Here is a 14,240-nt window from a genome sequence, read left to right as displayed (position 1 = left end):
ACAACAGTGTGCGTGCGTGTGTGTGTGTGTGTGTGTGTGTGTGTGTGTGTGTGCGTCTGTGTGTGTGTGTGTGTGTGTGTGTGTTGACATTGCTACAGCAGGTGATTTCTGTCAAGTGTTGCACAGAAGAGAGACTGTACAGCTTGAAGAATGTTCCACTGTGTGTGTGTGTGTGTGTGTGTGTGTGTGTGTGTGTGTGTGTGTGTGTGTGTGTGTCCAGTTCAGTTTATTTTTAGTTGAGATATCAATGGTACACTCCATCACGTTACATTCAACATCTGCAACACTACCTCAACCCTAATGGAACACAAGAAGCCTCAAAATCTCGCCATTCAGAGTTTTTTTCCCCCGAAGAGAAAAACCAGATTTTATTGGATGCTTTGATGCTTTGATCTGTGCTTTAGTGCCACCCTCAGGATAGACTTTGCATTTAAAGGTGTAGATATTTCCACGTTTTGGATCAGGGGACTGCAACAATAATCAAAAGCAGCAAGTGAAAATTGCAGAAATTGAACTAATATGTAGTAAAATATTACAATTCACAAACTTAAAGTGGCATTTCATCCTTACCCTTAGGGGTACTTGTTGTCCCTGTTTGATTTTCGGTTAATGCAGCTCAGATGAATGTCGATCATATTCAATGAAAGCCTCCTTGAATATATTTCTGGAGAGAAGATGAGCAGATCGAAAGAAGAATAAAGACAGAAACCCCTTTACTGTCATGCACCGGTCGTCCTGGAGGGTTGCTGTTCGTGACTGATCCAACCCATTGTTTCAGGAATAAAGAGTGAGAGTTTGTGTGTGTGTGTGTGTGTGTGTGTGTGTGTGTGTGTGTGTGTGTGTGTGTGTGTGAGTGTGTGTGTGTGTGTGTGTGTGTGCTGTAATTTACTAGTGGTATTAAGAGCTGACATACACAAACCTTTTCCCTGCTGCTAACAGAGACATCGACAACATCTTCTGTCCAATCAGGTGACGCCAACCTGATGGATGATGGCGTTCAAGGGTGCGGCGGCAACTATGTGAGCTTCACAAGCAGCAGATCAGTTTACGTGTAATTTATTTATATTTTCTCCTCCGTCTGTCTCCTTGTCTTCCCCTCCTCATTGAACTAAATTAAGGAAGAGAGAAGGAAGGCTCGTTAAAATATAAAAGCCCTCCATTAAAAATGTACGCCGCCCTCTCTTTCTCCTCTCTGCTGCCATTTTACATTTGGGAATCCAGGCAGTGATGAAAGGCAGAGAATGGAAAGAAAAGACAGAAAGAAAGATGAGGAGCAAATAATAAATAAGAGAGGAAACAGACGTATGGTTGGATAGATGGCCGACAGTTTGAAACACACACACACACACACACACACACACACACACAGAAACAGCAAAATACACATGCATGCTGACAAGCCGACATTTTGTGATATTTGCATGGAGTGAGAGGGGAGTTTGGCATGTGGCGGGCGAGACCTCGCTGTTAGCCAGCTGGATTAACAACCAGACGGAGGGGTTGGATTGTCAGAACAGCTCCGTGATAACTACATCTCAACATATATGACAATTGAAGAAATTCTGACATGTGACACGTCATCTTAAAAGTTACTTTAGATCGGAGCAGATTTAGTCAGAATATCACTTGTAATCATCCACATTTGTCTCAGCCGACACACACGTTGGGCTGTCCAGGGCAGCCCTGCTCTCAGGCTCTGTCTGCTGTTAGAAACCACCAGTTTGACAGTCTGGTAGTAATAATTGCTCAAAAACAAATAGAGTTTAGGAGGATTTTTCCAAAAAGATTTCAGAAAGGCCTCATGTTTTTCTTCGCTCTCAGTAGCTGGATTAGCATGTGCAAAATAATCCAGTTGACCATGGCAAACCCACCTGGGTTTACTGGGTGAAAGGTTACCAGCAAATTATTTAAAACAAGTAAGCAAATGAAAAACAACAATAAATAAAAAAACAAAAAAACTTGTAAAATATTTTAAAACCATTTACTGAAATTTGACTTATAATTATTAATACAAATTTGTCAGTGAGGCATTTTGGCGTCTAACTTCAGCCTCAGTCACAGTAACTGGCTGGTGATCCTGGAGAGGAAGAAAACCCGCGCCTGCACTACCTGAACACCCAGGAGAATAAAATGAGTAGATTTACACAAAACTGATGTTGAAGTCAGTGGAGGCTGCTGCTGTTCCCCCGTTCCTCCCCCATGTTCGCCAGCGCTACAACTACACAACATCAGCTGTTCACATTTTTGTTGTAAACTTTCATACAGCATTCATGGAGGAGGACACACACGGTTTAGCATCTACATGCATCTATTGTCCTACTGATCTGTTCAAAGTGATACAAAGCTCAGGAAAAGAAGGGTGACAGACACTGTTGTCTACCACGGGATGCCACAAGGAAGCTGGCAGTATGCACAAACACAAACACAAACACACACACATACACACACACACAAACACACACACACACACATAAAGGGAGCCCATCTCGTGCCAAAACAGTGAGTCCCTGCTGGAAGCTGCTCGGTGCTCTGGGAATTAAAAATCCCACAATTAAACATATGGGCATTAAGATAATTGTCAGTTGTTGTGTTGTCACATGTGTGTGCATGTGTGTGCATGTGTGTAGCTGACAGATGGATCCGATTCAGTCAAGCACACACACCCATTCACACACACACACATGCACATATACAGTATTTCACTGAAAACACAAGAAGACACACAAAAGCAAAAAAAACCAAAACAATAAATATAAATATACACATCAGACATGCAGACATGGTCCTTCACACACACTCACACACACACACACACACACACACACACACACACACACACACACACACACACACGCAAACAGTTACCTACCTAAGTTTCACTGTACTGGAAAGAGGAGAAAAAAGAAAAAAAAACATTAGGAGAAACGGTGCATGTGCGCGCGTATGTGTGTGTGAGTGTGTGTGTGTGTGTGAGAGAGAGAGAGAGAGAGAGAGAGAGAGAGAGAGAGAAAACAGATGGAGATCTCTGCATCTTAGAAAGGTAGATGATGCCCTCACCAGACCAAACAAAGAACTACAATACCTCAGAGAAACTATGCTGAATTACACGAACGAATCTAATCATCGATAAACACACAGTACATCAAGAATACTGAACTGATGAAAGTAGTTAATAAATGGCAAATATCTGTACTGTATGTTGTTCACATACTCACCTACAGTCATTTTAAGAGTTGGAAAAATCAAAGTTTGTTTAACCTGATTCCAGGATGCATCAATAATAATTATTAAAAATAAGTAAAAAAATAAGCAATTAACATTTAATATAACCTGCAGTATTTAAAACACATACACACACACACACATATAGATATAAATATATATATGAAACATAAAGTAGTGTAGTTCTGTGGAAACACAACTCTAATGTGCAGTGTAACAGTTCCTTTGATGAATAGTATTCTAAATAAAAATCCTGTCGTCAGTACCCTGCCTGAAGCATTTTCATCTTCCGTGTGCACCACCAAGTGTCGCCATATTGGAACTCTGCACATTCACAACCTCTAAACTTCACATTCAGAGCTGATTCCACTTCTGCTCCTCAGCACAGTTTCCACCAAACCTCTCAGTGGAGTCTGTCAATTTTACTGGATCTCACGAGTGCAGAAAGATTGTGTTTATATGACAAAAATAATCTAAGTGAAAGTTTTTGCTTCTGTTCGTCTGTTCTTCCAGATGTTTATGGTCATTTTATGATTCAAGGTCACGGTCATAATCTTTTTCTCTCATTTCTGATTTTCAGGTGGGCTCTCACAGAGAAGATGGCGGCGTGAGTGGTTTGCGTGGCGGACACTCTATGGCAGGTCAGGTGCCAGTGCCTCAGCTGCCAGTCCAGTCAGCCACCTCGCCGGACCTCAGCCAGCCCGACCCGTACCGTGGTGAGCCCCGCCATGTACACTCGTACTGTCAACAAGGAGATCAGTGAATTCACGTCATAATTTGCTGTGATCATTTGCATTTAAATGTTGAATCTTGCAACAAAGCATATTCAAATGTGAAACGAGGAGTCGCTCAGAGGAAGTATATTTAGATGTAAATACTGTCAGTGTATCGGTGAAGTACTCTGGTTATTGCCGAGTCCGTGCCGTCTCGCCCTCAGATGAAGGGGGCGGGAATCTGGGGTGCGTCCAATCATTCAAATCACTTCAAGGAAGATAATCAGGGACGAGGTGCAGAGGGGTTATAATTCTTTGACTGAACCCCAGTTGTGTCCGGAGCGCCGCCATCTTGGTATTTAGGTAGAAATGAACACTTTTCTGTTGAGTAAAAAATTTGATTCTCGTTTGTCTGAAAATATAGACAAGAACCTTAATGCGTAACTATTTTTCCCCAGGAGAGTTTCCTCTGTTCTCAAGGTTTCTCTGTCCTGTCAAGTTTAGTTTCTAGATTTGCTGGTTAATTCTGATAAAGTTACAGGATGTAGCAACATTACTGTGCTCATCAAAATGTTACAGTGCCTGAACGCAGCAGCCTGACGCAGTGTCAGTTTGTCTGTTTGAGCTAAAGCTAAAATCACCATCTCACTTAAAGACTCTGTTATTCAGCCCAACTCACACACTTCAGCTTCGTAAAATCTGGTTGGTTTTCTTCAAAGATCCATCTGCAATTTACAGTAAAAGAGTCCAGTTAAACCTCCCTCACAGGAGCTAAAAACAGGAACAAATCCGTAACGAAAGATTCTGTAAAGATGAAGAGACGGAAAAAGAGGAGGAAAAAGAAGATAATGAGGGTATTAACGGGGTGATACACTTAGACAACAAACAAAGAGGAGGAAATAAGGAGCGAAGTGAAATGTTAAGAAGATGCACAAGGAAAAAACAAGTAGGAAAGAGGTAGGAAAGTAGGATGAGGGGGAAATACAAAAATGAGACAGGACATAGTGAGAAGCAGACACATGGTGATGAGGCAGACAAGAATGATAATCATGAAGTGGAGAAAAGCAAAACTTACTACCAATCAGAACATTTCAGGCAAATACAGATGCACGTCGTCAGATCTGATCTCAGCTGGCAAGCCTCGAGTTTGCCACCGCGCAGTGAAACACTAAATAAATATACAGTATATGTGATATGAATATGGAGGAGGAAAGTGTATATGAGCGCGCTGTGAAGCAAATTAGCCCTGAGCTCTGTTTTAAAGGCTGAAAATGAGTCTGCTGGCAGCAAAGTTCAGCCAGCAGCAACCACAGCCAAGTGTGTAATGAGGTGAGAGAGAGTGAAACACACACTCGGGCAAAAAAAAGAAGAAGTTGTTCCTTATTTCCACACACACACACACACACACACACACACACACACACACACACAGACACTGTTAGCTTGCGGTGTGTAGAGACTGTGAATAAAGGGTGGTATAATGTTTTTTGGCAGCAAAAATGAACACAATGGCGGAGCTGTGGTTTTCTCCTCTCTCAATTCTGAAACAGTGATGAACAATTAGCATTTGCTTCATATTCATAGTTTAGATTCATATAACTTTATTTATCCTCTCTATCAAACACATCTATTCTCAAGAACAGGTGCCTTTAATTTTAGGTCTCATTTATTTTAACACTAACCTGCCAATTTCCAGGGTACTCCAATGAATCCAATGCAACAGCCCTGCAGTGAACATCTCCTTCAGGACAATAAAGTTTCCAGTTTTTATTGAAGCTGTTTGAGAGGTGTTGAGTTCTTTCATGGTTGTGCAGGCTGTATGTCCTTAGTCTATCCTCTTTATATGAATGAGACTGGACAAAATATTAGAAGACGTCTCGTTTCATTTAACGACATGAATCTAAAGGGGAAGCTATCTCAACATTAGCAAAAAATACAATTATTACTATGTTAAATGGATCTACACCAAGATTTAGTGGATGTTTCCTTGATGATCAACCCCTCCACCAAGCCCAGCAAACCCTCCGACTCAAACCCGCCGACTCAAACCCTCTGACTCAAACCTCTGACTCAAACTTCCGACTCAAACCCTCAGACTCAAACCTCCGACTCAAACCCTCAGACTCAAACTCTCCAACTCAAACCTCAGACTAAAACCCTCCGACTCAAACCCTCAGACTCAAACCTCCGACTCAAACCCTCAGACTCAAACCTCCGACTCAAACCTCTGACTCAAACCCTCCGACTCAAACCTCTGACTCAAACCCTCCGACTCAAACCTCAGATTCAAACCCTCAGACTCAAACCTCCGACTCAAACCCTTAGACTCAAACCCTCAGACTCATACCTCCGACTCAAACCCTCTGACTCAAACCTCCGACTCAAACCCTCCGACTCAAACCCTCAGACTCAAACCCTCTGACTCAAACCCTCAGACTCAAACCCGCCGACTCCAACCCTCAGACTCAAACCCTCAGACTCAAACTCTCCAACTCAAACCTCCGACTCAAACCTCAGACTCAAACCCTCAGACTCAAACCTCCGACTCAAACCCTCAGACTCAAACCTCCGACTCAAACCTCTGACTCAAACCCTCCGACTCAAACCTCCAACTCAAACCTCTGACTCAAACCCTCCGACTCAAACCTCAGATTCAAACCCTCAGACTCAAACCTCCGACTCAAACCCTCAGACTCAAACCTCTGACTCAAACTTCCAACTCAAACCCTCCGACTCAAACCCTCAGACTCAATCCCTCAGACTCAAACTCTCCAACTCAAACCTCAGACTCAAACCCTCCGACTCAAACCTCAGACTCAAACCTCAGACTCAAACCCTCAGACTCAAACCTCCGACTCAAACCTCTGACTCAAACCTTCCGACTCAAACCTCCAACTCAAACCTCTGACTCAAACCCTCCGACTCAAACCTCCAACTCAAACCTCTGACTCAAACCCTCTGACTCAAACCTCAGATTCAAACCCTCAGACTCAAACCTCAGACTCAAACCCTCAGACTCAAACCTTCGACTCAAACCCTCTGACTCAAACCTCCGACTCAAACCCTCCGACTCAAACCCTCAGACTCAAACCTCCGACTCAAACCCTCTGACTCAAACCCTCCGACTCAAACCTCCGACACAGCAGGGAATAGAGAATCTGCTCAGGTCTCATGTCAGCCTCAATGCCTCCTTAATGACTGTTTCGCTGTATTCATCTCATCTGAAGGTTCACTCTCCTGTGTCACAATCCCTGCTGTCGCTAGATGCCATCTCTTGAGTTCCCATGAAAATATTTTGATGTGCATGTTGAAGTATCACATTAATAGTTTTAGAAATGGTGATATTAGAGAAAACTGCCTTCTGCAAAAATAAGAGCAAAATGTGAGATGGAAAGCCTCCATCAAACCATCTGGCATATTCCTGTGCTGACCAGCAGAGAACCGTTACAGTTAGCCCCGCTGAAGTTCATTCCATAAATCCTCAAGACCTTTTCCAGGTCAGGCCAGTACACTTCTTCCTCTCTGTTGTTACATCGGTGCGTAAACCTGACTCTGTTCTGCTAGTGGTGTTACGACACCCATTTTATTCACTCCAGATTAGATGATGGAAACAACTCTGATGCACAGTTCTTCTGTTGCAACACAGCTCACTATTGCTATCACCATTTAGTCAATATTACATGGGAACACAATTACTAAACATCATGTTCATGCATGATCTGGATTTCTCTCTGGAGGAGAGTCTCACCTTCTGTGTGATCCTGCTGTCATAGACACCTTGTGATGATATCCCCTCAATGTAGGGGACATGGAGAGACAACAACCAGTAGAAGCATCTCTTGATTGGCTACAAACCTGATTGGTTAAAGTATTCAGTACTGCCACCCTGCAATGTAGAAACGTGTCAGTGTACTTCTAATACTTTACTAATACTAGTCAGTGAGGTCAACTAAGAGGAAGAAAACCACCAGTTGTGTCACAACTGTTCCGCAGGTGCAGGGAGCAGCCTTGTGAGACTAAAGAGTTCCTTTGGAGTTTGTTTGTCTTGAAGAGGGAACAACCTGAAGTTAGTGAAGTGAAGGAGAAGCACAGAGAGAGCCGTCTTAGTCAGCGTCCATTGTCACTTTGTCTGCCTGGGTTCAAACATTCACCACACAAACAAAACACACACACACACACAAACACACACACACACAAACCAAAGACAAGTCTTAACTCAAAGCTGAACACAAAATGCCTCCAGTCAGGCAGACGGAGATTCAAAATGGCTGACCAGTTGGTGGTGGTGGTGGTGGTGTGTGTGTGTGTGTGTGTGTGTGTGTGTGTGTGTGTGTGTGTGTGTGTGTGTGTGTGTGTGTGTGTGTGTGTGTGTGTGTGTGTGTGTGTGTGTGGGAACAGCGCAGAGTGTTCTGTGTTGACTGGGAAGTTGGCAGCATCCCAGTGGTGGATCCACTCAGACGTCCAATAAAGAGTGTACTGTTCTACTGAGGACAGAGACAGACAGGCAGACAGACAAACAAACAAGCAGTCAAACAGAGAGACAAGCAGACAGACAGACAGGCCTTTGACTCCCCTGCTGCCATCTTGAAACTAACTAATGTTTATTAATATAATCCAACTTTTACATTGTTGATGAACATTTAGTAGTAACCTATTTCATGGTCACATTAATTCCTTGTAGGAAGTGAAGTCTGGGTTTTTCTCAGAACTGTCATGATCAAGGACACCCACTCCCACGATCAGGACAGGAAATACAGACCCACTAAGATTGTGTGGACATGATGGTGGAGTCGATTCTGTCAGTCAAGAAATGATAATTGCAGTGAAGAAGCATAGTCCAGCCCTCAGCTCGGACTCAGCCACACATACAGTCTGTGGAGCCATCGTGAGCCGGTGTTTAATTCAGGAACTGCTCACCCACATGCAACTCCAGTAATTTGCTAGATTTAGATTTAGACATATTGATTGTTGGATCTACTTTGACCACAAAAACACAAGACTGAGACACGATGGACAACTGAGAATACTCGGTGAAAACTCACCACGGTTCATCAGGCAGACTTGACGTCGAAGCGGGGACACATCCAGTGTGGTCATGTGCACAGCCAATTTTGCAGTTTGCCGTTTTAGAAGCCGATGCACCACTGGGGTGAGAGGGTGCAGCTATGGTGGAGCACCGCCACACTGCTGCCGTGGGAGGAAACTCTGCTGACGTATCATCTACAGTAGGAGCTTCAAGTTATGTCAGAGACGGCTTGAACATTGAGACCATGTATTAATCAGCAGTCATAATTCAAGTGATGCAGGATCATCATCACTTGTACTGTCTGACCTCCTCTCACAACCATGGCGGCGCCCCCTGCCAGCCTTCAGAACGAAGCAGCAGACTGCACTGCTGAAGGACAAATTAGGGGATTGGTCCGTTGTTCCAAAAACACAACCAGATGAGATTTGCCAGAACTACATTTACCATTTGGCTGTTTATTAAGGCTACCTGGTTGTAGGACAACTCCTCTACCTGTACACTGGTTGCTTAGATCTATTGACTAGAGAACTGGTGATGAGATCGTCCAAGCCTGCCCCCTCAGGGTCGTCCACCATCGTAACCCTGCTTCCCCCTCTCTCTGCAGCCCTGTCAGGAGGCCTTCAGGGCCAAAGCACCTCCTCCGTCAGCTCTGAGATCAAGTCTGAGGATGAGGGAGATGAGAACCTCCTGCAGGAGTCAAAGACCTTGGAACCCAAGAAGGAGGACATCGACAGCAAGGAGCTCAAAGCTATTGATAGGTCAAGATCTAGGTAACCCGCCAACCTTTCAGACGTTCGCTTCTATCAAAACCCTCACTGCGCTTTTATCCCAAAGCACTTCCATGCTAAGAGTCCTTCCTGGTTTGATTTGACAATTATTAAAAAGAACTTTCTATAGAAAGATAGAAACTGGCATTTGATTGGACATCTCTATGTGTATGTTTTTGTAAAACCAGATACGATTTTCAGAGAGTAGGGAAGCAAGGAAGGACTTGAATGTGTGAGTGTTTTGGGAACCAGCCTTTGGACTTTGATGAAGTGACCAAGTGTGATGAGAAGCAGCTAAATAAGTCAGTTAACACTGAGACTGCTCGCTCACTGAGTCTGTGTCCATCAGGTGCTTCTCTTCTTGGTGCTTTTGAGAGGCCAACAGAGGCTCCTGCTGGACACGGACCGGCCAGTCTCTCCAGGGTCTTGAGCCTGGTTTTAACTGTTTCTCACACAACAGAGTAGAGCCCACTGTAATTTACCTCAAAGAAGTGCTGCTATGCATTCAGAACCTGGAAATACACACCAAGAGAAACATTCACAGAAACAGACCGTCTCCTCCATACGTATCAATGCTCAATTTGAATTTGAGGGGCACCCAGGTAGTCTACCGACATGCAGCCATGTTGGTGGGACGTTCACGGAGACACAAGCTGGTCGAGGGCAGTGTGAGTGCTCTGGTCACTGCACTTGACTCGAGTGACTCTCCATGCTACATCCTCCACAGGCTCCGCACTACTAGGTGAATGGATGAGGCAGAGGAGTCCGCTGAGGGGGCGGCGCAGCTGGGTGATGGACAGTAGGGGTGAAAATGGGTAAAAGCAGATAAATAGACCAGCCTCCCTTATCTTATCTGAAGTAAATGATAGAACGAGCACTTGTATTGGTGTTGATTTCCTGTCTTGGGTGCAGCTGAGCAGCCTTCCCTCCTCCAGTGGAAACAACCTTTATCCTGTTTCCACCTGGAGGTCGACTGAAATCAGAAACATTTGGATCCCAAACCCAGAGATGTGCTCATGATGTTGGCGGTCATGATGATGATGATGATGATGATGATGATGATGATGATGACAAAGACATGCTGATTACTTGTACTTCAACGATATCTGGTGCACCATATTTTCTTTATTGCGGTAACTAGTGAGACACGACTGACTCGGCTGAGATCAAATGCTTTTGTAATCGTGTGACATCAGACGCAGGAGCAGGCTGAGGTCTGATGCCTCACCTGCTCAAAGATTCTTCAGAAGAAGGCTAAGATTTCTTTATTCTGAAGATAATCATTAACTTACATTCAAGGGACTTAAGCAATAATTTTGCCAGATATTGTCAATGATTTTGCAATTCAATAACATTCACAGTTTGTTGAGAGATTTCCAAAGTCCCTTTTAAAAGTAGGAGGTTTTTAGTCCAACATTGCTGGAGTTTGATAGGTAAATGTGTTGCAGTAATCTCCCAAACAACTAGAGGGGGGGAAAAAACACAATAAAAACCTGAAATGCCTCCATGCTGCTGGTCTGAAGTTATCCTGAAGCCTCAACACACCTAGTTGGTTTGTCGTGAATTTTGTTCTTTACATGTAAAAGTTACCTGTCCACCTGTCAAGCTCCAGGGGTGTTAGTGGACTAAAACCCCTCACCATCCTTCCGTCAGCATGAGGGCGAGCGGGTGGTGACTGTGAATGTTCATTTTTGAGGGAACTCTCCTTCTGAATTCTGATTTTCTCTCAGAAGTATGTTAGGTGAGCTAAGTAGCATCATGAGTTAACAGCCAAAAGGTCACATGATTAATCATCTAGTGAACGTCAGTTTTGTATGAATGAAGAGCATCACCCGCTGGAGGTTTGTATGAGAATGAACCCCACTGACACACCAACTAAACTTCCTCTTCCCTTGCTCCTCTTTGTCCACATCATTGGTCACCATAGCAACAATGACGACGAGGACTTGTCTCCAGAGCAGAAAATGGAGAGAGAGAGAGAACGAAGAATGGCCAACAATGCACGAGAGCGCCTGCGAGTCCGTGACATCAATGAGGCGTTCAAGGAGCTGGGCAGGATGGTGCAGCTGCACCTGAAAAGTGACAAACCTCAGACCAAGTTACTGATCCTTCATCAGGCCGTGGCAGTCATCCTCAGTCTGGAGCAGCAAGTCAGAGGTCAGCACCCTCAGTAAACAACTACATCAACAGGAAGATGATACACAAACACAGTTCTTACAAGCCCAATGCAGCCTGACACTGTGTTGCAGTTGTTCTTCACTGTCCCTCTGTGACTGTCACCACTCATGTGCATGAAGGCTAAAGTTACTGAGTCACCCAGAACTTCTCCTTCATGCTTCAGAACCTAGTTACTGAATCACCCAGTGCTGTTGAGATGATCCAGTCAAAGATGGCTGCCAGCCCTGGACACATCTCTGCTTCCTGTTTCCTTCTACCTCTTTGTTGACGCTGACTGCTTCCCGTAACACAAAAGATTGACAGAACCCATGCAGGAACAGGGAGAACATGCGGACTCCACACAGAAAGATCCCGTGATGGAGCCGGGGCTCAAACCCAGAACCTTCTTGCTGTGAGGCGACAGTGCTGACCACTGCACCACCGTGCTGCCTAAAATTAACACAGTATGCAATAAATATGTTGCATGTGCTATTAACAGAAAATTGCCCTTTGACCTGTCAGGTGGTTCAAGTTTACATCACGAAGATGCCGTGTTCCACTCAGCTACAGATCGTACATACACACTCATCTGACAAACATGATTACGTGAATGATTTTGTATGTGATGGCTCAAACAATGACTCCATGATTCAAAGAGTTAGCCAACGCAGAGAAGAGAAGCAGTGATGAGTTGTTAAATGTCTGGGATTAAGACTAATACAGAGCTGTTAGTGCTTGCAGTGCCCCGGGAGCTCCAGGAGAGGGCAGCAATGATGCCTTTGCTAAGTTTTGGGGTTTTTTAGTTTTCAGTCTCACTGCTAACAAGAACAGAAACGTCAGAATGTTAAACTTTTCCCTCTCCCCCTCCTCCTCCTTCTAGAGAGAAACCTTAACCCAAAGGCGGCCTGTCTGAAGCGTCGTGAGGAGGAGAAGGTCACCGTGACGTCGGACGGGAACCCCCTCTCACTGGCTGCTGCGCACCACGCCGCTGCTGCCATGGGCGATGGGTCCAACCCAATGGGACAAATGTAAAATGCAGCAACATCTCCTCCCCTGAATGGTCAGAAGATTTCACTTATACACTAATCTGCTGTTGTACCTTTAACTCAAAGTCTTATAGTTAAAAACAGTCCAGACACATTCTATAAATCCTTTTGTTAATCCTTTAATTCGTCTTCAAAGTTTAAATCTATGGCAAACTGAACATGCCCTTCCATGAAAACAAGTTGAGGGTACAAGTGTATATATATTTTACATTTACACTTATATTTTGGCCTCCAATGAAAAGAAAAATTGGAAATTTCAATTCATCATTTTTCCATTTGTCTGTGTTTTTGTAACATTTGTTTCCTGCAGACCTTAAGGTGCCAAAATAACAATACAACTGGAAAAACTCCATTTGAAATGTCACTTTTTACATCCCTTTTAATTGACATGAGGGTATCTGTTGTTATTGTGAAATCATCTTTATTGTCATTTTAAAACTGTACTTTCATCAACTACGATTAGGGGCTAGTCTTGTAATTATAATTGTATCATCATTTTCAGACTAGCAGAATACTTACATATGCACTTGGAGTATAGTTGAAAATATACTAGTCCTTAAAGTAGATACATATATACTGCACAGTATGCTGATAAATAAAGAACTAGGATCCCGTTTCCTGGCCTCTGGTACCACAGCCATTAGGTGTTAATTAGAACCTCTCACTGTCCAGAATCATGTAAATGAGTAAAGGTCCAGTTGTATTGTCATGTCTGTGGCTCTAATGCAGTAAGACAGGTTAAACACACAGACAACAGTCCAGATTCAGTGAGACAGAAGCGTCTCCTACTCTCTAAGATGCAGCTGCATTGTTCAGTTCCTGAACTGGCTGACTGGACGCAAAGAGAAACCAGACATGAACTAGGTTCTGTCTGCTCTGGGTACATTTGAACAACAGATTGGCAGTAAGTGTGATTTTAATGTGTGACTGTGTGTCTCATCACGTTGGACTGAGCCGGATTTGTGTTGTTTCTGTTCTGGCAGTCCAACATTGTCTTGTCTTAACTCAGTCTAACTGGATGTGTGGACGTGAAGCCTGAGCTCAGCAGGAGCTGATGTCAGTCATGATGGGTTTTTGTGAATATCCTTGATTCTTCGAAACGTTAGCACCTAGAACGTGGGTCCTGATGGAGAAGCTCCAGTAGCTGACATGTTGGTGCAGAACAAACTCCATGACTCAGAGCAGCTTCCATCCTGGTGTGTTTCTGTTCAGGTGGAGGGACGGGACACTGTCTGTCCAAAATGGCCGTCAGCACGTCTGTCCGTCCACACCTTGTCAACCTGTCTGTCAACACATCTGTTGGTCAACA

The 14,240-nt window shown here is 44.0% G+C and overlaps 1 protein-coding gene and 1 long non-coding RNA gene across 10 annotated transcripts in view; one reads left to right on the top strand and one right to left on the bottom strand.

Moving 5' to 3' along the window:
• Positions 1-14,240, top strand: part of tcf4 (transcription factor 4) — a 202,535-nt gene that overhangs the window by 182,211 nt on the left and 6,084 nt on the right. For 5 of the 9 annotated variants that reach the window (XM_086188291.1, XM_086188293.1, XM_086188297.1 and 2 more), the window contains 4 exons: positions 3,803-3,938; positions 9,566-9,731; positions 11,656-11,885; positions 12,766-12,913. In XM_086188291.1, coding sequence (XP_086044417.1) covers positions 3,803-3,938; positions 9,566-9,731; positions 11,656-11,885; positions 12,766-12,913 — 680 coding nt within the window. Of the gene's footprint in view, positions 1-3,802; positions 3,939-9,565; positions 9,732-11,655; positions 11,886-12,765; positions 12,946-14,240 lie in introns of all 9 variants that reach the window. The other 4 variants (XM_086188292.1, XM_086188300.1, XM_086188295.1 and 1 more) reach the window with 3 other exon arrangements.
• On the bottom strand, positions 363-1,049 carry LOC147244352 (uncharacterized). Its single transcript, XR_015110482.1, has 3 exons — positions 920-1,049; positions 571-664; positions 363-468 (listed from the first exon to the last, which is right to left on the bottom strand). It is a non-coding gene; the product is annotated as an uncharacterized LOC147244352 (long non-coding RNA).

The sequence above is a fragment of the Aulostomus chinensis genome, chromosome 19 (assembly GCF_037954235.1).
Source record: "Aulostomus chinensis isolate RoL2024-O1b breed Wild chromosome 19, RoL_Achi_v1.0, whole genome shotgun sequence".
NCBI classification, from domain to species: Eukaryota; Metazoa; Chordata; class Actinopteri; order Syngnathiformes; family Aulostomidae; genus Aulostomus; species Aulostomus chinensis.
The sequence above is the reverse complement of the archived record's forward strand: the minus strand, read 5'-3'. Positions and strand labels throughout refer to the sequence as shown.